Here is a 22,819-nt window from a genome sequence, read left to right as displayed (position 1 = left end):
CTTATCAGTGATCTCACCCACCTAAATATCAAGTCAAACAGCTTTATGTATGAAGTCTCTGAGATCAAGTATTCTATCATTTGTGACTACAGTGAGAGTGCTGGGGCTCTGCAGACTAGAAGCAGATATGCAAATCCCAGGAATTTGCCTTATTCCCAACATGGAACATGTTGCAAGAAACATGATCCATGGCTGGCTGACACCAAAGGGCTCTTCTACTGAATCAAAAGGGGTTTTCTGCATCTAGTATAGATTTACTCTTCTTTTGGGAATGATAAACTATCAGAAGACAAATGGTTACCTGCTCTCTTCATAGTCTGAGAAGACATTCGTGCAGCGCTCAAAGCATAGGTCTTGTCAGTGATTAACATCATTCAGGAAGACTCAAAAAGATAACTTATTTAACCTCTTGATATAAAGAGAGGCAGGTTTGGTCCTGCCTCTAGTAGAAATGTTGGAACCAATGACTTCATTAAGTATTTGGACCGTTAGAAAGAGGAGCAGTAGGAAAGGAGATTTTCTTTTTGATTACCCAGCAATCTCCAAGATGCTAATTTTACATTTCAATTGGATGAATCAAGCAGAAACGATACTCTCTCAGCAGGCCTGAACTGACAAAAGAGCAGACTAGTCCCTGGGAGGATGACCAAGAGGGTAGAGAAGAATGGAAACCTTGCTCTTTGGAAGGTTTGAACTGGAAGCTAACCTGAAGACAACTCTGAATATGTGAAAATATATGCAAGAGCTCTTCCCAGTGCAACACCCCAGGCTGCATGACTGTCACTGTTACATTTTCTGGAAGCTACCAGATTGGGCCCATCAACTACAGGGAAAGAATCACTGATTAGAAAGTTATCCTATCAAGCATTTAATAACGTAACTGCCATTCATTTATATTCTGAAGTATTCCTTGGATTAAGATACATATAAGCCCATCTCCTATTGTGTATGTGATGAAATTGATTTGACAGCTCACAGTGTTCAAGTTCCTTCAACTTCAAAGGGTGAAATAATGACCCTATTAAAATGTCTTCAGTGAGATGGTTTAACTGGATAAGCTTCATTTAGTAACAGAGGTGATCTAACTAAAGCTTTGTAGAATGCTACCATTATTTCCATGACAACCTGTGTTTCTTTACTGAGGTCAGATCTGCAGCTTAAATTACTAGCTGCAGCTCTGAAAAGGTCACACAGCAATGCAACATACTGTGGCTGAGGATCAGAGCCCCAGTTAATAGAAACTAAGTTTTCAAGCCTGCTGAGGCTGTGCTAATAACTTCCAAACTGCTAAACAGCAGTATCTCATAATCCTTACAGTGGTTTCTTTTAGAAAGAGCAGGAGGAGTGAAGATGGTAAGATTATAAATTGGCTTCCTCAAAGGATACCATGGAAATAACATTTTTGATTGCCAATTTTGCCACTGCATTTAACTTTCAGATACTGCAAAAGACCAAAGGAGTGCAAAACAAAAGTACATTCCCAGAAGGGAATGAGAACAACAGCAATTACAAATAGCAGCTCTCAGACTTGATGACAGGGAAAGATGAAGGAGACAAATGCAGAGAGGTAAGCATTGAGAATATTCTTTCAGCTTCAAAGGATGACTGTTAGGGCTTCATGAAGTAACTTCCTATGATACTGGTGAGCTGTCACAGAAATACAGGTAGCAGTAACTTCTTTCTGACGGTGTCCATCAACAATGCAAGCATACTGTCAGACTAATGCAGTACAAACAAGCAGGAAGAGTCTCCTCTTGCCATGGGGGAGGGTGAGGAGAAGAGAGTTTGTCTCATGCTGGGTTAACCATAGGATGAATAACTGGGACTGCAGTGACATAGACTTTACTCAGGAACCGTACTATAGTCTCCATTTCAAGCATTCAGAAAAGAGACACGTTTGCATTCACTGATGTGAAACTCTCAGCATATTCGCCACCCCAGTTATGTAAAGCCAATTCCTTCCTCAGGTGTTAGAAAAGTAATCTGCAGTCAACGACTTCCTGTGGCTACCTTCTCTCCTCATCCTCAGGCTTTTCCACTAATGCACCTCAAAGTGCTTCAGCAAACCACTGTGCACTTTAGAATGACTCCTCCTTCCTATACAAGACTAGCTAGTCTGGGTAAACTGACACTGGGGGAGGCTAAGTGAGTTCTGAGGCTTCTAGTCTTGAACACTTTGTGGCCTTCTTGCAAGGCCACAGTTCTTCCCATTAAAGTTATTAATCCCAGCGTATCACCAGACAGATTCTGCATCAGCTCTCAGTAGCCTGTTTTAAAAATTCTGCACTTCCAGACTAGTAACTCTGCAGAAGACTGTATCTTACTAACAGCATCAGACAACACTGAAAGTTGTCAGCAGAGTCTGAAGAGCGGACTGTTACACTATTACACCAGCACTGCAAAGGTCCTTTCAAACACACACATTACTTGAAAACTCCACGAGAAGCGCAGTTAGTAGGTATTACAGATAGTAGTAGATATTTGGGTCAAACTATTTAGTCAAACAGTCACACCATTTAGTACAAGGCACAGAGAGACAAATGCATTTCATGGTTCAGGGGCAAAGTCCTGCCTGCACCATTACTCACTTTGTATTGGGAGACTTCCACTCATCTCTCACTGGCTGATCAAGCAGGGACATCATGGAGTAATTATCCAGCATGAGACCATCAGGGTCATCTGTCTGACCTGGGAGTTTCCCAAGAGGAAAGTCTTTCCATCGTACTTCATCTGGGTAAAAACAGTACATAAACAAGAAGTCTGAGCTCCCCAGAGAGATTTTCAAAAAACAAGATCCCCGCAAGTCCACAAATACTGTCTCACGCAACTCAGCCATTCAGCAAAAATGAACAAGCTCAGGTACTCAGCAAAAAACAGTCTGAACTACAGTTCTAACTAATTTTATTTCTAACCTTACTATCTCTTCCAAAGAAAGTCAGTGTAGCATGTGAGACATCAGGGACACATCTGGAATCACATAACATCACACAGTCTACACAGTGCAGCTCATCCAAACCACTGAGACAGTGTCCATTAAAAGAAACCCCACGGTATTCTAGAGCAAGCCTTCATATCTACCTTCCTCTTTTAAGCATACTTTCATTTGAAACATACACATTGACTTACATACGTTAATTTTAAAAAATTACTCTGCATACTTCTGTAAATGGAAAGAGTCATTTGTACACATATGAAGATAAAAACCAGCACTTTTGCATCCAGTAGCTCATTCCTCCAGTGAGACTAAGCATCAGCTTCTTAACGACTCATTGAGATTAGCAGCTGCACAGCAGTAGTGACTAAAGAAGAACTGAAACCACAAAAGTAGAGTAGTGTAAGGCTAGGGAAGCCTAATTAACCAATAAGGCAATTCTGGACAGACAGGTGGGCTGGGATGAGATGGCAAAGAAAAAGAATATGACAATGTCTTGGAAATTCTGCTATTTGTTTTTACAAGCACCTATTGCTGTTTCCTCCCCGTGACTTCACATTTGTTAAATATGGCTTCCAATGGGGACCAGAAACTGCACAATGGGAAACCATCACAACTGATAACGTCAGTGTGTCCATTCCTTTATATTGTGATGCCAAAATTTCAAAGGCAGCTCCCAATAGGGAAATCCCCCTTTAAATTTCATTCTTATTTCACATCTAACTAAATGAAAGATACAAATTGCTATGTGTCATTGTTTTGACAGTAAGATTTCTTAAGCCTACGTGCTTTCTTGATACCAGAACACTTATTTCTGGAATGCTTACTAGCAGCTCAGCGAAGATCAGCAGACAGAAGCCTTCAGAAGATAAGGCACTCCACTCCAGAGAGCCAGCAATAATTACACACATGATTTGAGACCCCTGCTAATCACATATAACTTGGCCATTTCCTTCTCTTTGCCTGAAACTGATTTGTTTTGTGTACCTGGTATCTGCTCAAAAACCCAGGCACTGCCCTAAAGAACCAGCAGATTTATTTGTTTTAACTTTTATACCATTCTTGGGCATTTAATAGAACAAAACCAAAAAACCTTAACATAGGATAGACCTTTCTAACTGTTGTAATTTTACAATTAAAAAGGGGGCAGAAATAGCATTTGGTAACATCCAACGCAGCTGTAAGGCAAATTACTGTTATATATATTTAACAGGCTAAGCCCTCTCTCTGGGGAACAACCTAGTAAATAGTTGATACACCACATGTAGTCATGGGTTTGTACATACCTACTGGCTATAGTTCAAATTGTTTAAGGATGGTAACTACACAGACGTTATTCAAACAGAGATTAAGTTTACCCATAAACGACTACGTAAACAGAATTTTCACCAAAATCAGGTTGTTCAGGACACAATGCATGTTCCTTCAGTGAAAGCTTTGCTTGATCTGAACCAAAGTCACTGAAGCAGAGGACAATTTTGCTTCTGTTCTCAAAAGGTCCAGCTCTAACAAGCTGTTCACATCTGCCAACCTGCTTAGGCAGATTTTTTTTTTTTAACTTGGGAAAATTTCCCTGAGTGGGGTACAAGAGTTCATTGTCTTCTAATGCCTGCTTTTCTTCCTTTAAATATCACTCTACCTCCAGCTCCTCTCCACCAACCTCTTCCTCCTGTCTTCAAGTCCTTCCATAAATCACTCATCCGAAATCTCCTTAGCTACAGAACCCTCTACCCCAACAGGAAAGCCTAACTACCACAATAAAGCTAACAAAACATTGGATATACTGTTTATTACCTCTAAAAACTTGTCTTGCTCCTTTCTTTTGCTTGCCACCATGTCATAACAGCAATTTTCCTGGAGCTTGGAACTTAGGAGCATATGACTGGTGCTTTCCAGCACAGCTAAACTGTGCTTTCAAATACCCCCAAGTCTGACAAAGAGAAGTCAAAGAAACATCCGTATTTTCTTTGCCATTCACAGCTGGCATACATGCTGCCCCATCAATTGAATACACTGAAATTTTAAACAGTTTGGAAAAGCCTGATAAAAAATTCAATGAGGCAGTAACAACATGCTCTTGGAAACAGCACTCACAGTATTTTAAGAGTTTAAGAGAGATGACTCCTGCACATAAACAGAAGACTGGAAAAAAAACCAGTTTTCAGTGATTTGGTGTTTAGATGACTTTGAAGCACATTTCAATTCTGGCCAGGCTCAGAGGGCTGAGATGCCTTTGCATTTCAATTAACATTTGCCAGTGACAAAGATTGTCTCAAGTCTTACAAAATAATTTTTTACCTGCAGTGATCTGCCAGGCGGACCCTTGCAGTGCTACCCTTTTCTCAGCAATAGCCACCATGTTACCGGAATGAGCAAGTCCTTCCAAAGGATTTGTTTCTGTTACCATCTCTTCTTCCTCCTCCTCCACCTCCTCTACACCATCATCTCTCTCCAGCACATCTTCTTGTTTCTCTACAGTCTGCCCTTGATTTTTAACCTGATTTTCTTGCCTGGCCCTCCACTGTAAGCTCTCTATAGTGTAAATTGGCTGTTCACTGCAGTCTGAAGAGAGGCCTGGACTGGACAAAGGGCCACCTCCTTCCGTGTAAACAGAAGCGAGATAGAGAAGGTTCTTCCGCGAAGAACGTGGCAAGCGAGGTCTCATGATTGTGAGGATCCTAGAAAGAAAAAGGGCAATGTAAAAGTCTTAAAAGCAAAAAAGATCCCAGATAAAGGCTTATCAAGCTGAGCAGCCTTTTACATGTGAGTTTTCTCCAGGACAGCTCGCTCATTATCTCCTCTAACAGGCAAATCTGATTATTCCCTGGTGGGTGGATGCTGGAATACTCCCTCTTTGTGATTAAAATTGAGGACTTGGGATACTTCTAACTGAATTCCTGCTTTGCTGTTTTCATGTGAAAAAGTTACCACCCGTGCTAAATTCATATTTCCTGTATAAGCAGTCACATCTCTGCTACCAAGTCACTTTTCTTCTGACCAGGTTGCTGCTTTAATACTTCCCCAGATAACCTCCGCTTTTCATCTCCTCCTTCTTCTCCTTGTAGAATCAATGGGGAGATGAGCAGCAACAAGCAGGGCTTTATATGCACCTGCCACAATTTCTACTAGATGCAAAGATAGGGAAGGGAACACAGCTATAACTCAGCATATCACAAGGGGGCTGGCCAAAGCTGTTACAGAGCACTGTTTGCTGTCCCTTTTCTAGGTCACAGGATCAAACTTACAGCTGAAGAAGGTGTGGGGTTGCCCAGCAGGGAGCTTCCAAGCAATTATCAGTCAGTCTTATCCACTGCAAAGGAACTTTATGGAGGAACAGCTCCTTCGCGGACACCTGTTTGTTACAGTGTTGTCTTTTCTTCCCTTCAAAGAAGATAATGAAAATAACAAGGTGCTCAAAACTCATTAAAGATATGCCCTTCATCCTTTTGTATTTTTACTGGAACACTGATCCTCAAATAAGCTGGCATTTCAATCCAAGTCCAAGACTAGATGTACTGACCAAATACATCGAGGTTGTTACAAGGGACTTGCCAATGCACTGACAGCTAGCTTAGCTCCACAAGACATGACCACAGTGAGGTGCAGACGTTCCCAAGCTGGTTCTGTGCCTGCCATCCCAGACAGGAATGCCACAAGATGTGTTTGTACAGTATTGTCCCAAATAAATGCAGTACACTGCTTCTGGGACCCAAGATCATTCCAGATAGCACTGCAATGAGTAGACTTAACAGCTGGGAACTACTACTATTCAGGGATCTTGGTACATAATAGACATGTGCAGTGCTGACTGAAAGCATCAAACATTAACCCATGACTGCCACAGATACTGGCAAAACTTTGGTGCAGACTGAGCCAGACTGGGAGAGGACAGAAGAGGTGGCAAAATTAATCAGCTAGAAACCTCCTCAGGGATACACTATATCGCAGCATAAAAGTCCTGTTAACAGAATTCCTGAGACACACTTAGAATAATTAAAGCTCTTCTGTGCCCCTGTCTCTGGAGTGAAACATACAGTTTGCCAATTCTAAGGAGTTAGGAACAGAAAACAAATTATTACTTATTACTTTTGTGTAAGTTTAGAAGGCATGAAAATCCTGTGATAGGATTAAAAAAGGACAGCAGGACTATATAAGTATCTTGAAAAGGCAGGCTTCTGTTAAGTGAGGAAAGAACTGGGAACAGCGAACTCATAACAGGTTGCGTATGACATCTTTATTTGTTATCTCCTACTGTTATCTTCTACAAGTACTAGTATGTGGAAAAAATAGCACTTAAGTGCCTGATCTTTTCATGGGAGAGATTGGCTTTTCCTATCTTGAGGAGACTGCAGCGAAGTTAGCAAAAAATTGTAATTGTTATTGACAAGAAATGCATGACTTACATAAGCTGCAGGTTGAAAAGTGTAAGAAATGCAACAATAAAAGCTCTACTTTCACATGACAAAAATGTAATAATTAGGCTATTGCACTTTCCATCTAAAGGTCACACCACTCTCCCAGTTTTTGCAATAGTACAGAAGAGACTTGTACACACAGGAATTCCAGATATACTCACCAGCATTTACTTTGGCAATGCCAGTCAGCATCTCAGAAATCCAGTTGATCAAGAACTGAGGCCGCAGTTCTGAAGAATCAGAACATTCCTTCAACTCCATAAACATTTTCTCTATTAGGATCTGTGTAAAACTTCGGGAGAGGAGGCCTGTCAGCAAAGGCTGCCAAAAGCAGTAAAAGGTCTGAGGAATTTTGAACTGCCATACCTCTTTATTTGCTGCAATAAGAAGAAAAAAAAAAAAGACAACCCCAAAATCACTGTTTCGTCATTTTTCATGAACCACAGGTGTGACACTTTTTCCAAACTAAAGTAGTTTGTTCTGAGATCACTGGTTCCACAGTATTTCCTAGGATCCTCACTGAACCTGGAACTATTATTTTCTTATGTTATTTTCTTATGCTAGGGAAGTAAAATAAGCAGCAAATTAATAATTAACACAGCAGCTCAATGAAAGCAAAAAATACAATGCCTGATCTAATCACATGGTAAACCACAGGAAAATCTACCTGTTTTGCTACTCCCTTTCCAGTTTCAGCTTATTTCACACATAATGAAGAGCTATTCTGTCTAAAAATATACTGCAAAGAGAAGGCATGTTGAGCAAAACAACACAGAATCAAAAAGCTCATAAATTTTTCCTACTGTAATATAGTCACAGAAATTTGAGGATCTTTCTTGGAAAGTTCTTTGGCTGGTGTTTCCAAGAGGTCCCAGGGAAATACACAAATTACTAAGTTTCATTGCCTCTAGGTACTTAATTCTCTTGCAGAAAATCCATGCAACTCCCCACTTATGGGCAGCAGCATGGAACTAAATGCAACTAGGTGAATAAGGCTCAAAAAAACCCCATTTAGATTTGCTTCAAAACTTCAATGTAGGAAAGAAACTAGTGGGAGTCCATGAAGTCAGTTAACTACTGCAGCTAAGGGCAGAGACGCAACCTTCAAAAGATGTTTTGGCCAGGCAGCATTCAGTGCTGAAGAGCTATCCTTCCATGGTAAGAGATTCATGCAAAAGCAATAGCTAAGCATGGCCATAAAGGGGTCTGGAGAACAGGTCAAAAGATGTTTGGGATATATGGAGGATATATATGAAGGACCCGGATATATGAAAAACATGCAAAGAATTATAGATTTCAATATAATGAGAAAAAAAGAACAGACTTAGACATAACACTAGCTACGGACTTTTTACTTATGTGGTGCCCAAAACACTAACCTTCATACTTGATATTTAGCATCTTCAGACAATCCATCTTTGGGATGAGAAAACCATCACTGAGAAGAGCTTCAGCCACTGTCTCCCTAGAGCAATCAGAGAGTCTTATTAATGCCACTTACTCCTTTACCTATCAAAACACCACTTGCAGCAGTTCTGAAACAAGTTTGAGAGCCAAATACCTGGAACTATGAGGAGGTGATGTAGCTTGTTGTAAGGCCCTAAAATTGTGTGCCAGTTTTGGGCTGAGTATATCCCACTAGACTTGGAGGGAACAGGTGGTTGTGCTAACTGAACAGAACCAGAACCTTGAAAGAAACATTTCTGCTCGAGTTGCAGAGGCAAGTATCTTGGTATTTCAAAAGCACAGGAACATTTGTCATAAACATATCAAAAGCACAGGAACGTTTATCATACTGAAATACCTATGGTTTGCAGTATAATTCAAGTCTTCTGCCAGCAGGCCAGCCAAGATTTGAGGACCTCTGACCCACAGAGCTAGGTTAAATTTCAGGGGAAAAGCCAACCTCGTTGACTTCCTGGCAAGGCACACCTTAAGGTGCAATTCACACAGCTGTTCAGCAGATAAGTTGCAGTAGGGTCACAACTGCTCTTCCTTACAGTACCTACAGCTCTTTTTTGGATGTCTCCTGCCATTATAGCTATCCTGCAAACTTCAGATAGTTGGACAGCACTGAATGGCCCAGCTCGAGGACCACTTCATCTCCTATTAGGCTGGCTTAATGCAAGTGGAAGGCTGAGGAGACCCACATAGGTAGGCTGAACTGATGCTTGAAGGTAAAATACAGCAAAAGGGACAGAAGTAAAATTCCCACAACTACCCCAATATCCAGCCATGGGATTCTCTTGAGTTCTTCTGTTCATGCTTCTATCCATTAGCTTCTCTAGCCATGCAAAGATACAGCACTAAAATAAACACTTCTCAGAATAAAAATCAAGATGACTATTTTCAAACACTGAATAAATTCCATAGAAACAACTGCTTTTGCTATCAGATTCATTTGATTTGGAATGGTAGTACCCATGCCAAACATCGCATATTTTGGTAAGCTATGGACAAGAAAATTTGTCTTCTCCAATAGGAGGAAACAATAGGGGTGACTTCCAAATCTAAACATCCAGGCACGACTTGGATCCGACACAGGATTTTTATAAATACAAACAGCAGCTGAAGATCTCAGAGTGCAGAAACAACACACACAAGCGCTAGACCACTTTGTCATAAGTAAATGATGTAGTGGGAGATCAGAAGGCAAGTGGTAGAATGTAATTTGTTTCTAAAAGCAAAATCCAGTTTCAATCCTCTTCTCTGGAAACTATTCCGGCATAAACCATTATTCCTACATGCAACGACTGATCATCACAACTATTAAGGACCTCTCCATGCAGATGGCAGTTTCAGTAGAGAACCATTTAAGCAGAAGAACATCTGACTAAAAAAGGTCCACTGGGTCAGTTCTCTGAAACAGACAGCAGAGGATCCTTTACAATTAGCTCATTTTGCTTTAGGTCTAAAGGAATCTTCTGCCCCCTCCACAATCCAAATTACAGGGTATGTCGATACAGGAAATGAAAGGCTTTACTCAGAATTACATAGGCATTCTAAATTAAAAAAGCACTTTCATAGGTCACTTGACATATTCAAAAGAACTCATAAACTCTGTTATCTCTGAGTCCATAATCCAAGCTTCTGAATCTAATGAAGTCACAACCTTGTCAACACATTCCATGCCAGCCTTCACCCCTCCCACATGGTCGATCTTCCATGAGTGACCTAAAAAAAAAATTCTCTCTTAACTGAAAGCAAGCAGCTGAGTCCTTAAATTAAGCACCTTCAGAAATACATAGGAGACTGCAGGAAGAACCCTGTCTTCAGCCAAGAAGGGAAGTACCATTAGTCAGTCCTTCAGAAAACTTAAGACAGAGGCCACTGGGGAAGCACTAGCCCAGCTGCATTTGTGATACATGACAGACTCTATGTGACTGAAAGAGCAAAGAGTCACAGCATTTCAGGACAGATATGAAGCAAAGCAGAAACAATTACCACAATGGTATTCAAAAACACTAGGAACCTCTGTGTTCACTTATATAAACATCTACACACAAACATATGTCTAAAGCTTGTGGAGTTTCTTTGGGTTTTTGAGTAAAAGAGTGACTCGATTATAAGTACTTGCACACTCATTGCTGCTTTGGTAGCATAATACTATTCATCTTCTCAAACAAATATCATGGTGCAGAATGGACTGGTAGCAAGGGCTACAGAAGATAGAGCTTTTATTGAGTTTCTGAAAAAGTAAGAGAATCTGTGACCATTCACATAAGAACATTTAATAGAGAATTGCCTCTAAAGATAAATCTGCACTCCATGCCATATCACTGTATTTATGTTGCTATATAAAGACTAATGGAAACCAGAGTGTGATAGGGTCTCATTTGCAATACAGTTAACATGCTATTATTAATAAACAGAAGGTACATGTATGAATCCATTTTGGGCTCTCAGAGAAAATGCGTAGGTGGTTCTAGAATGCTGGATATAGGCACAGCCTTCCATTAACTATAAATACAACAGCTTGTGTTCTTTAAAAGTTGCATCTGGATGCTGGAATAAAAATAGCATGAGATGAAGTAGGCACTCAAGGATGAAATACAGGAGTGCTAAATCCAAGAGTTTGCTCTACCATTCTGAGGCTTCCAACTCACCTCTGTCTCCCCCTCCACAATACAAATGTACTTGTGATTTGCCTGACTGTTCACCATGCTCAGCCAGCTCAACTTGGTTCTTACCGGGATTTAGCATTTGTCCATAACGACACTTGTTATATGTAGCCTAGCGTAGCACTTGTTCAGATGCAATGTGGCATTTGTCCTGTTATTACTCTGAAATGAGCAACACAGTGGAAATCTTCCAACCGAGGAGAGCTTCAGCAGAAAACACAGATTAATTGAAAAATTATTTTCTCTCTCAAGCAAAACTGTATTATTCAAGCAACTTTCTAATGTTAAACAATGTAAAGGCCTGGAATGGGATTCTTTACTAAGCCACCTGCATGTTGCAAAACAAGTAACTGTATGCTATCAAGATTCTTCCTTAAGGATCCAGACAGGAGAACAGGGCAAGTTGGGTTTTGAGACCTGGCTACAGGAAGCAAACTCCAAAACTTCCTGAATAGTCATCATGGCTCCATCAGCAGGTTGCCAAGAAGACAGCAAGAGACAAGTGGTTAGTGGGATTTTCTTGCTTTTCCCCTCCCTCCCACCTCAACTTTGACACAAAGTCAGGTGTTTTTAAAAGCATAGTGAAGGTAGCGATCTCACTGCAGTGCTAGTTCCAGCCTTTGCTATAACATATACATAAGCTTGCTGTGGGGAAAAAGAAAAAGGAAAAAAAAAAAACCAGCAACTGTATGCTTGTAGGTTTGTTTTAAATAGCTGGTCTGCAGAAAGGACACTCCAGCAAGGTTCAAGATGTGAATTTTTATTATTTTTAAGTCTTAAATTGATTTTCAAGTAAATAATTTTCAGCCTGCAGGATTAAAATGGGGAAAGTAGGCATAAAGAAGGCTTAAATAAGGGGAAGCATGGCAGCACCTGGCCTACATTGCTTGAACGAAAACCAGAGATTGAGAATGGATAAAGTAGCTCTTTGGTATGACAACAGTCAACAGAAAACAACTGTACCTCAATACCCTGCTAAAATCTGTTTCCAATGGCTGCTGCCTCACATTCCACAACTGTGGAGCTGAGCCCACATTGACACTCTGGTGAAATATTCCCATTACATCATTATTACTTCTGGTACTTCACAGAGAGCTTTGCAGAAGTGCAACAAAACCCATGCAGAGCTACCACATGATGCATGACTGGATCTTGCCCAGAGGCCTGGAAACTAACACCACCCCCAGCAGCACCCAGCACCAGAGCCATGCTCAGCACTGGGTTTCCAGTTGTGCTAGCTAGAATGAAGGTGGTAAAGGTTAAGGGTCACCTATTCAGTTTTGAAGAAAGGTGTCAATCAAGTCCCCTGTCCCACTTCTTTCTTTATCTCCTGATAAAGGAATGAGAAACTCACTGGGAGAAATAATAAGCTGAGTGACCAGACTTCCACATTGTCCTGTAACACACGCCCCCTCCCTACTTAGGCTCTGCCAGCTCTTCGGAATAAGCCCATGTGTGAACATAGTCAAACCACTCTGCACAAATCAAGGAAAATGTTTCATTACAGCAGCTGGCCTATCTGACATCTATTGTTGACAAGAGCAGGAAAATACAGAAAAGTACCAAAACTAGCAGTATGTAGCCTGACACCCAGTTTCGGGGGCTTTCTGGAGCTAACACTGCTTAAAGAAGCAAAAGGAGTGGAGAGAGAGCCTGTAAAGTAAAAGGAATAAGGGTTGGAAACTCACTGCCAAAACTGATCTGATCCAGAAACATGTATGTTTCCTTTCCACAAGTTCAGTCCAAAGTCTGGAATTGTGGAACCAATACTTACTGGTAATAATACACACACACACACACAAGATTCTTGCCAGAACTTCTCTCCGAACAGTGAGCACACAAGGCAGTTAAATGCAACTGCAAAATCTCTCTGCAGTACCATCACTACTGAAGGGTTTTGGTCTTTGCTAGTTTTGCAAGCTGTGAGTTGTGAAAGAGTCCCCCATCCTGGGCTGCTGTAAGTGGGGGACTTCCCTGCATATCAGAGCAGCTATTTTATTGAAGTTGCCTGATCATTAGGAGTCACTCAGGACACCATGAAACAGCTAACAGAAACAAAACCCACAAGACAAAAAAAAAAAAAAGTATTTTTATAGTCACGGAAACCAGATTCCTCCTCTCTGTTTTCTTTGCCTTATTTGAAGCCTGGGCTTAAGGGAACTATCAAAAAAGCCTTATTCAATGTAGCATAATGCAGTGAAGACAAAGTTCTTATGAAAGCGTTACTGCCAGATTACTTAAGAATGACAGATACCCTAGAGATACTATACCATCAAATTTTTTTGTTGGAACAAAGGACCCGGTGATGCTGTTTTTCACAGATACTTGCCCTATCTTTGAAGTTTCTTTAGGCCACACATAGCACCTGAGTTTTATACCCTTACCTAAGTTACTGGGCTGGAATTCCAAACAAAGCTCTTGGAAAACTGACAGTGAAAGCTGGAAATGACATCAGGCTCCTAAGACCTAGTTCTAGGACTTTCCCAGATAGATGACAAACTTTTAAAACCGCTTTAGTTTTGGAAGCAGCACCCCCTAAGCACACCAATTCATTGCTGCCCTGTAATTCATGCTATCACATACACCTGAAGAAGGAAAAATGTAAAACCAATTCTATCCTACTGCCACTTTCCCTTCTAAAGAAATTACTGCAAAGCAGTGAAATTCCCAACACACTGTGCAGGAATTAAATGTTTCATTTATAATCTACAGCTATCCTAAAATATTTCCACAAGTAGATCTTTTTGAAAGACAGGAGTAGTCTAACCCTTCCATTTGACTCGCCAACATGTAAGGACACAAGCCTACACATTGCAGTAACAACACTGAAGCATCTTAACTACTCATCCACAATAACAGCTTTTCAGAAGAAAAGATTCACGCACAGGCACTTTTGGACTGACAAAACATGACAACTGCACAGATTCCTTCCAAGCTAGAGGTGGTGTTGGGGGCGGGATGGTTACTTTTCAAGTCTTCTCTACATCTGCCAGACCAGAGTTTCCTGTAGGAACAGTAATGCAAAAAAGGCTGCCACATCCTGGTGACAGCACCCTGTACAGAACAGCATTCCACTGAACCAGGTTCAAGCAGCTTAAAGCCACGCTTGAATTCAAGCCTGTTAAACTGTTTCAGAGATGCCAGGCTGATTTCAGGAAAGCAAACTTTTGCTTACTTGCCCACTGGCCAGATACACCCCAGGCAGGCCTACGCAGGCTCCCTCCATTATGCTGCTCTTGGAGTATTTGCTATTTGCTCAGGAGCACCCATCAGAAGCAATGGGAAAAACATAACCAAGCCTATTAGCAGAAAAGCTAATTATGACAAGCTGTGGTAACTGTTGATGCTGTACAGCTTGATGAGGACAACAACTTTGAAACACCGATGCCTCAAAGGCCACAAATACAGTCACTAGCATCTAAACTCTAAGTTTGAGTATTCTGGGGGAAGATTTAATCTGATAGATGAAGGAGATTCTTGATTCTTTTGGAAATCCACACAATCAGGGTTGAATGTACTTTGTGCAGCTGCACAGGGCAAATAGCAAGACCTGATGCAACAGGTGGTGCATACAAAGATGATGACAAATAACTGCTAGAATGTGATTTAGCATGCTTTCATGGGATACCACAAGCACGTTTTGCAGAATCAGTGCACAGCAAGCAAATCAACAGCACGGTATTTTCCAAATTAAGTACTTGTTTTGATCATATACTTACAGGACAGTACTGTTATGAAAACTAAGTTTTGCACAGACATAAACTAATAGGAGAGCATACCAACAAGGCAGCATTAGAAAGATCCCAAATAGATCATCATCTTAAGATCTTCACTAATTCAATTTTCCTGTGTGGAAAGGGACTTCCTACGATCTTTTACCTGTTACCAATGCATTACAACTCTTGCCTGAACATTCCCCGCAAAACCCATTTCACATAAGATGAAGTCTATTATTCTCACTCGAACCTTTCAAAATCCTTGTTTTGTACTGTGGCAGCCTGTTTCCCCTCTACCATGTAGCTGATGCCAGGTTCAAATAGCTATTTATATATAAAAGCAGCTGCACTTGGTCCATTCATGTTCTGATAGTGGCTAACAGAGGATGCTTAGGGAGAGATTATCAGAATCACAGGTAGGTACAATGGCTTGCTTCCACTAGTACCTTCCAACATCTAGTAACAGACAGTTTAAGTGATACAGAAGTCCCACGTTTAGTAAGTTATGCTTCTCATTACAGAATGTTCATGCCTACTTGCTCATTACTCCATGCTCAGCAACCGATGGGCAATGCCACTAAGGTGCAAGTCTCTTCCTCGGGGTTTTCTTCTGGAACAACATCTCATAACCTCTTAAACTAATCAGCAGCTTGTACGGCATATATATTTATATTCAAAACATCAGGAGTTACAGCTCGTATCTGTAACGCGATACTCTCGCCCCTCTACAGAGTTACACTGATAACATTTCTCAGGGCCGGACAAGATCTTCAAGCAAATTTATATAGTAATAATACAGTCTCAACACACTGGGCCCTAGAGGCCCTGTAGTAATAGAAAGTATAGAAGAGGCCAAGTATTGCCCTGCAATTTTGAAGAATTCTAAAGGTTACTGTGAAATCAAAGTCTACGCAAGGTTGTTGGGAGGGCTTTTGAAGACACTGAAGATGCTGACATGCCTGGGGCCAGCATAGCTAAGTCAGGGACAACACCTTGGAGACCATCTGGCACAGGAAACATTACTCATTAACAGAGATTAACAACTCAATCCTCAAAAATGTTGAGGAAATCAATCGTTTTCTCCATGATCAGCTGAACAACACAGTGAAAACGTAGTGCAAGAGGTCTGTAGGCCCAGCTCTGCACTGTACCTTCCACCTCAGTTCCTTATCAGAGATGTACCTGTTCTCTTGCATCAGGTCTTTGATCTGAGCCAAAATCCAGTCCACTTCTGAAGAGGAGTCGGACCACAGTTCTCGAGATTTTGAAACAGACTGCACAGTCTGCATAACCTGAGTGAAGGAAAAATCCAAGCATTAACAGAAAATACGCTCTAATAGTGAACAGAAAGGCATTGCTATGAAGAGAAGATGCACACGCCATATGTACTTCATCAACAGTACTTCATCAACAGTACTTCAAAAAAACCTCATAAAAGTTCCCCTTCTAGGGGTATATTAAAAGTTAATATAAGCCATGTCATACTTGGAAAATGCCTGAATTAAAAAGGCAGCAGCACCAAGGAGTCGCAGTCCTGGCATCTTCATTCTGGTTCTAAACCTTGCTCTCCCTGACTTCAGCACAAATCAGGACAGACTCATTTTGAATCATTAACTCCACACGTGGGGTGGGGCATGAGCTTGCGTACTCAGGACAAGGGTTTGCCAGTCATATTACACATACAGTAGATCAAAACGTCAAATCAACACAGCCATCTAGGCAACCTGTGATCACCTGAGAGCATCTGATGAGTAGGAGCAATACACAAAACAGACTACCAGGTTGTACCAAGAATGGAAGAGAGAATACTGGAGGTTAGTACTCCTCTGAAAGTTAGTTATTTCTTGGTTTGATATATACCTTACCTGAGTCTGTCCAGCAAGGTAAGACACGCCTTCTACTTATGCTCACAACCTACCCAAGTGGCAATTCTACCATCACCACCTTTGATAAAATATCAGCACGAAGCATGTTACATCACCAACAAGTATCTAGCAGATTCTTTTTGGAAGACAATAACTACTGAGAGAAAGGAAGAAATTATTTTTCCTGCCAGGTAGGAATGCAATGTAAAATGAGACTGGAAAACCAAGGCGTCATTTTCAGGACTGTGATTAGCTCTCTTAACCTATATATGCAAAGCTACCACTGCATGCAAAAGATACTTCAGATGACAAATCAAGTATAAAGACATGACCTAAAGTGACTAAAGAACCTCTAGCCTACCCATAGGAACAATCAGACAACAAAGTACACAGCCCCCATGACAGAGTTTATTTTGGCCTAGTTTACACTTTACAGGTTTACATAAACTTTTAAGTATACTAAGTAGTTAACAAAATAGCTAGAGAATTATCTGGATCAGAGAGCGTACAGTTACACTGTTATAAAGATGACTTAGGTATAAGTGGTTCTCCTTACATGAAAGAGATTAAAGACAGACCATACATTTATGCAGGGAGACTCACAGCACTGTCTCCCTGCAGGGAGACTAGCAAAGACACTGTACCACTCTTCCTATGCCAATCCAGGGTGTTTAAATATAAGCCTAGAAAAGCTTCAAGTAGTATTTTTTTGATATTTGGAACATTCAATTGCTGTCATGGTTAAGAAATCATTTGGATGCACCAAACCATCTGCCCTTAAAGGGCACAAGAACAAGCCCATGTCATTTTTTTCAATCCATTTCTAAGTGTCAGAGATTTTATCAGCTATCATCAGTTTTAAATTACATGTCTATTGTTTTACAGAACAGAGTTTGAGAGGCCAACAAAGGACCAATATGCTTGCATCTCTACAAATGACTAGCAGTAGTTATTAATGCATAAAAGTATTATTATTTTTTTTATTAAAGACAAACTTTGGTTAAGAACTTGCAGGTTATCAGCCATAAGGAGTAACACTCCTTGCTGCTGACAGATCTCAGCAAGCCCTTTGCCCACCCTTACTCAGTGTGCCTCAGAGCGGCAAAAATGATATATTAAAAGAAGCTATATCCACAACACATGGATCTACAGAGCATTAATTTTTCACAATTCAGCTGTATTTTGTCACAGCTGACAGAATTAGAAGTGCACCACTGGAAATTATTCAACAAGAAAGGCAGCCTTACAGGGTGAACAGGGAAATTTCAAAAGCACAGTATGCAGCATTCAATTAAACTGAGGCGTATGACACAGTTTACTCTTCTGTCTGTTTTTACACCATTTTGATGGGATAAGGAGAGTTTCACATGAGCTTCAAAACAAAAGTTTTGAAATTACTCTTTAGCAGTTGACCGACTACTCCTTTCCCCCATTCAACCCTGGCCAGTTTAAACTTTGAAGTTGCATTTTCCTATTCAGCTTGAAATACTCCCCTCTGTTCTGTTAATATTTAACATATGAGGTCACTCACAAATTAATTTGTCTCCTTCACGATGCAAAGCAAAACGTACAAAATAAGCCAGTACCAACTACAGAAAGGGAAGGATGAACAAAAGAGGATCACCTATATACTCCAAAACCAAGACAACAAAGGAAACATGTCAATTTTCAGTAAAATTCCTGACCTTAGTTCTCATTGCTGATTAAGTCTACGCTTCACCTGAATATTAGCACACTTTCTCCTTTAGCCCCTAATGATATTAATCAAAATAAAAGTGAGAACAGCTCCCCAGTAACAACAGTGTGTTGGTGAGGTCGTATCCAAAGACATTTTATGGAGTCTGTAAGCCAGCTCTCACCACATCTTAAGAACTGCCCCATTATTAAGAAGGGGAAGCTGAGCAGAGAGAGATTTCTGGAGCAACTTATTCACAAACCTGAACTGCAGCACCTCAGCCACGGGGTGACTGCAAAAATATACAATGGATGACAGAAAACGTGGGCTAGTGACTTCTGAATGACAGGTCTCAATTTCCAGAGACACTAGGATGAACGAAAACAAGCTGAGCGCTATCCACCTGGACAAGGAAGACTTGGGATGTCCAACAAGTACACATCTTATTTATAAACATGAACAAAGTGTTTGCATTAGAAATCATCACAGTTCAAATTGCTTGTTCTCTGCAGTGAAGCTTTACTTTGGTAAGCCATGTATGACAAGACTAGGATAGACATCTGAACAATGAACTAACCAAGTCTCTCACTGCACATGCAGCAGTCACAGGTCCCCTATGGGCTACACACTAGACAACAGCACTACTTTAGAAAAGAGTACACAACCTGGCAAGCATTGGTAGCACTTGGACACCAGCGTACTGTCACCTCTGCAGCACTGATACAAATACCACTTCTGTATCACTGACGCTTCTGGACAGATTCTAACTGTGGGAGGACGCTACAGGGAGAAAAAAGGGATCCCTGCAGTTACGTGAAATAAACTCCTGGCACAGCAATTTAGTCATGCTAGCACCCAGGTATTTCAGATGAGGCCTGGCCAAGAGCACCAGTTCTTCATTTTGGGCAAAAATGAAGAGAAGACTTACTGCCCTGAGCAGGAAATGGGAAGAACTAAAAATGCTAACGATCAGACTGCACTTACCCGAAACTGCTCATTCTTGTAGGATATCAGCACATCTCTGACTTTCTCTAGAAAAAACCATAAATATACAGTTTAAACAAGGAATGGATCAACCATATAAAGGAATTTTGCACCTGGGCAAGCTGCTTAGTTCTGCTGAGTATACACTCAAGGAAGACATAAGTCAAATGAAGTCACAAATTCCAATTCAGACAACACTCTGAAGACTCCTACAGCTCCCAGACTTTTCCAGCAACATAAATTTTATCAAGTAGTGTTGAACCAGGAGTTCAGTATTTTATCACTAACAGTGCCCAAAGACAGGCAAATTGGATAAATCCAGACACCTCAAAAAAAAATCCCTAAATAGATCAGTTTAGGAAGAAATTGTTCTGATTCATATTTGATGTTCTGTTCTGATGCATATTTGTATTCCTTATACTTGCATTTTAAATCTATTGCAACAGCACTGTGGCTATTCTCAAACCAACCATATCCTTATTGGACTTTACTAAACTTTAATTTACCATCTACAAGAAACGTCCTTTCTCTATCTGTGTATCGCTTTTACGATACCTGACATAGCACCATCTTTCAAAACACTTCACCACTCAGGTGTCATTGTCACCTGCTATCAGGATGCCCACCACCCCGTCTCAGCTAGATAAAACGTCAGATGCATTTGAACTGTAGGACTTGTATACCATTGCCATTCCATTACTCTGGACATATAAATCACAGAATCTACTGTATCATTCTGTGGTTTTCTCTTTCAGCAACTGGGGGTGGGCTGTTCTTTTTTTTTTTTTAGGGTAGCCAGGAAGAGGAAGGAATAGCACATGCTTGGATCTCATCCAGCATGAAGTCAGACAGAAGCCCAGACATAACTCTCTGACAAGAAAAGTGGCAAGTGCTGCTGCATTCCAAAGTTTAGTACTGCCTCTAAGTTTGGATTGTTCTAATAAATTCTGTATTAAACTCAAAGCGCACAACAAATTAGCTAGTATTTTCTGGATCACAGCTACTGTATCTATGCATGAGTCTGTGACAAACAAATCTAGAAAAGACTTGCAACAAATCCATAGAAACTAAAGCCAGAAAGATCATTATAGTCACCTAGCGTGACCTTCCAGGAAGCAATAAGGGTCACTTCAGCATTTCTGCACACTCTCTGGACCTTGGATTAGGCTGCTGTAATCTGTTGGATGAGTTACCCCCCATAAGCATGCCATGTTTTGCCAGAAAAAATTCTGACTAATTTGGTTTTACTGTTTGAGGTACTGTTTGATACCTCACATGCCTCAAACTTGCACACCAGCCATCTAATCCGAACTCCCACTTCCTCCAATAAGTCATTCAAACTAGAAATCCACTTTGAGAAAAGCTCCTTATTTGGGTTTCAAAGACTTCTGGTAATAGAAAAGCAACCACTGGTACAGTTTACCAAAGTTTTCCTATTGTTTTGCACTTTGTATCTTAGATTATGTCCAGGCTGAGAGACTGAGTTACCTCAGTGAAATTTTTTTTTTTTTAAATGCTACTGGCAGCTAGTGATTTTTCTGTCCGCATGCAAAGTATTTTGAAACTGGCTGAACTGCCTTTATCCTGCTCTTGCTCAAGTTATGAATCTACAGAGTTCTGAGGGCTACAAAAGGACCATAGCCTTATTTGTCAGTAGCAGCCTCAATACCAAAACTGTGGCTGTCAAGACACTACAACTAATTTTTACAATATTTGGTCCTAAACCATCCCAGTGTAACTGTTGCTACTGATTAGGATACTGTATATTCAATAGAAGTAAAAGATTTTATGCTACAAATTCAGTGAGCTAATACCAAAAAGGTCAGTCACCCCAAGAATCCACCAAGGCCCAAAGAGGAATCCCACAACCTGAGCTGAATCTTTATGCATTGTCAGGGCTAGAAGATGACACCTTTAAACTGCTTCCTCTAGCATGGGACATATCTAATCCTTGTATCTGTCATTGTTCCAGGGACACCTACCATGAAATTCCTTGTGTTTCTGACAGGCCTCGTGCTGTGGAGTTTGAATCTCCCACGCATCATTGTCCAGCTCTGCATTTGCTTCCACCCCTTCCTGCTCCTCTTCCTCTTCCTCGTCCTCACTTTCTTCACACAAGTTATTGCCCAGCTGACGGCTCCAATACGTCTTGCGTAGCCACTCCAGCACGACATCACAACCTAAGGGAGAACAGAAAACATTCTTTTCTCAGTGAGGTTTTCTTTGTTATTGGAAAAAAAAAAAAAAAAAAAAAAAAGGTGGCACATTGCTGGCTTGCATTGTGAAGAAGAGATGCTGTTAACAAGTTACCAACCCTGAAATCACATACAACTCCATTGCTGGTGAACGAGTTTTAAAAAAAGAAACAACAAAAAACACAACAAAAAAACCCCACAGCCCAGTATCACAGGCCTGATAACACCCACCCACTGTCTTTCTGGCAACAAAAAAGATTGGACACTGCTACAGCACTACACCTCGCCCAAGCTAGGCCAAATTTAAGCAGAAACTAAGTCCCAGCAGTGGCGTTCTGATGAGAAAATGAGTCAATTCTTTAGAACCACCATGACGAACATAGTGTCTATGACAATAATTTTTTGTGCAGAGACTACACTAGGCATACATCAGATAGAATGGAAAGAAAACCCCTTTTCTCCCATCACTATTTCACTACCCAACTCAGTTTAAGGACCCTGCTGAAGGTTATTTAACTGGCTCCTCAGTGCTTAACCCAAAATTCTCGGGAATCCCTTCAAACGCCATGAGCTGGTCATTCATTCAGGCTTGCAGTACCTACTGCATTTCTCCCTAAATGGGATTTTTTAAGAGTCTCAGGTATCTCTAACCCATCAGGAAAAGCATTTACCTCTTTCCCCGAGATGAACTTCCTGTGCTGTAAAGAAGCAAGAGGACCAAACTACTGTTTCCAGTATTTCTTGCAGGGGAAGGAGAAAGTCTCTGAACACCTGCCCTGTGGGGCACCACAGCCTGGAGCCACCAGACACAGTTCAGCTAGCCCCACAGGGCAGCAGCAAACCCTCCCAGTGTCTCACACCACAACTCTCCCTGCCACGACGAGCCCTCTGCCTGCCCTGCAGCGCCCCAAAATCG

General features: G+C 41.0%; 1 protein-coding gene across 2 annotated transcripts in view; it reads right to left on the bottom strand.

Annotated features, from left to right (window-relative positions):
- Positions 1 to 22,819, bottom strand: part of LAS1L (LAS1 like ribosome biogenesis factor) — a 38,213-nt gene that overhangs the window by 12,692 nt on the left and 2,702 nt on the right. For both annotated transcript variants that reach the window (XM_069811672.1, XM_069811670.1), the window contains exons 5-12: positions 21,691 to 21,888; positions 19,709 to 19,755; positions 16,367 to 16,476; positions 8,727 to 8,812; positions 7,509 to 7,724; positions 6,178 to 6,313; positions 5,231 to 5,610; positions 2,589 to 2,730 (exon numbers count right to left, since the gene is read on the bottom strand). In XM_069811672.1, coding sequence (XP_069667773.1) covers positions 2,589 to 2,730; positions 5,231 to 5,610; positions 6,178 to 6,313; positions 7,509 to 7,724; positions 8,727 to 8,812; positions 16,367 to 16,476; positions 19,709 to 19,755; positions 21,691 to 21,888 — 1,315 coding nt within the window. The remainder of the gene's footprint in view (positions 1 to 2,588; positions 2,731 to 5,230; positions 5,611 to 6,177; positions 6,314 to 7,508; positions 7,725 to 8,726; positions 8,813 to 16,366; positions 16,477 to 19,708; positions 19,756 to 21,690; positions 21,889 to 22,819) is intronic.

The sequence above is a fragment of the Haliaeetus albicilla genome, chromosome 23 (genome assembly GCF_947461875.1).
Source record: "Haliaeetus albicilla chromosome 23, bHalAlb1.1, whole genome shotgun sequence".
Taxonomy (NCBI): domain Eukaryota; kingdom Metazoa; phylum Chordata; class Aves; order Accipitriformes; family Accipitridae; genus Haliaeetus; species Haliaeetus albicilla.
Note: the sequence above shows the minus strand (reverse complement) of the source record. Positions and strands in the feature narration are given on the sequence as shown.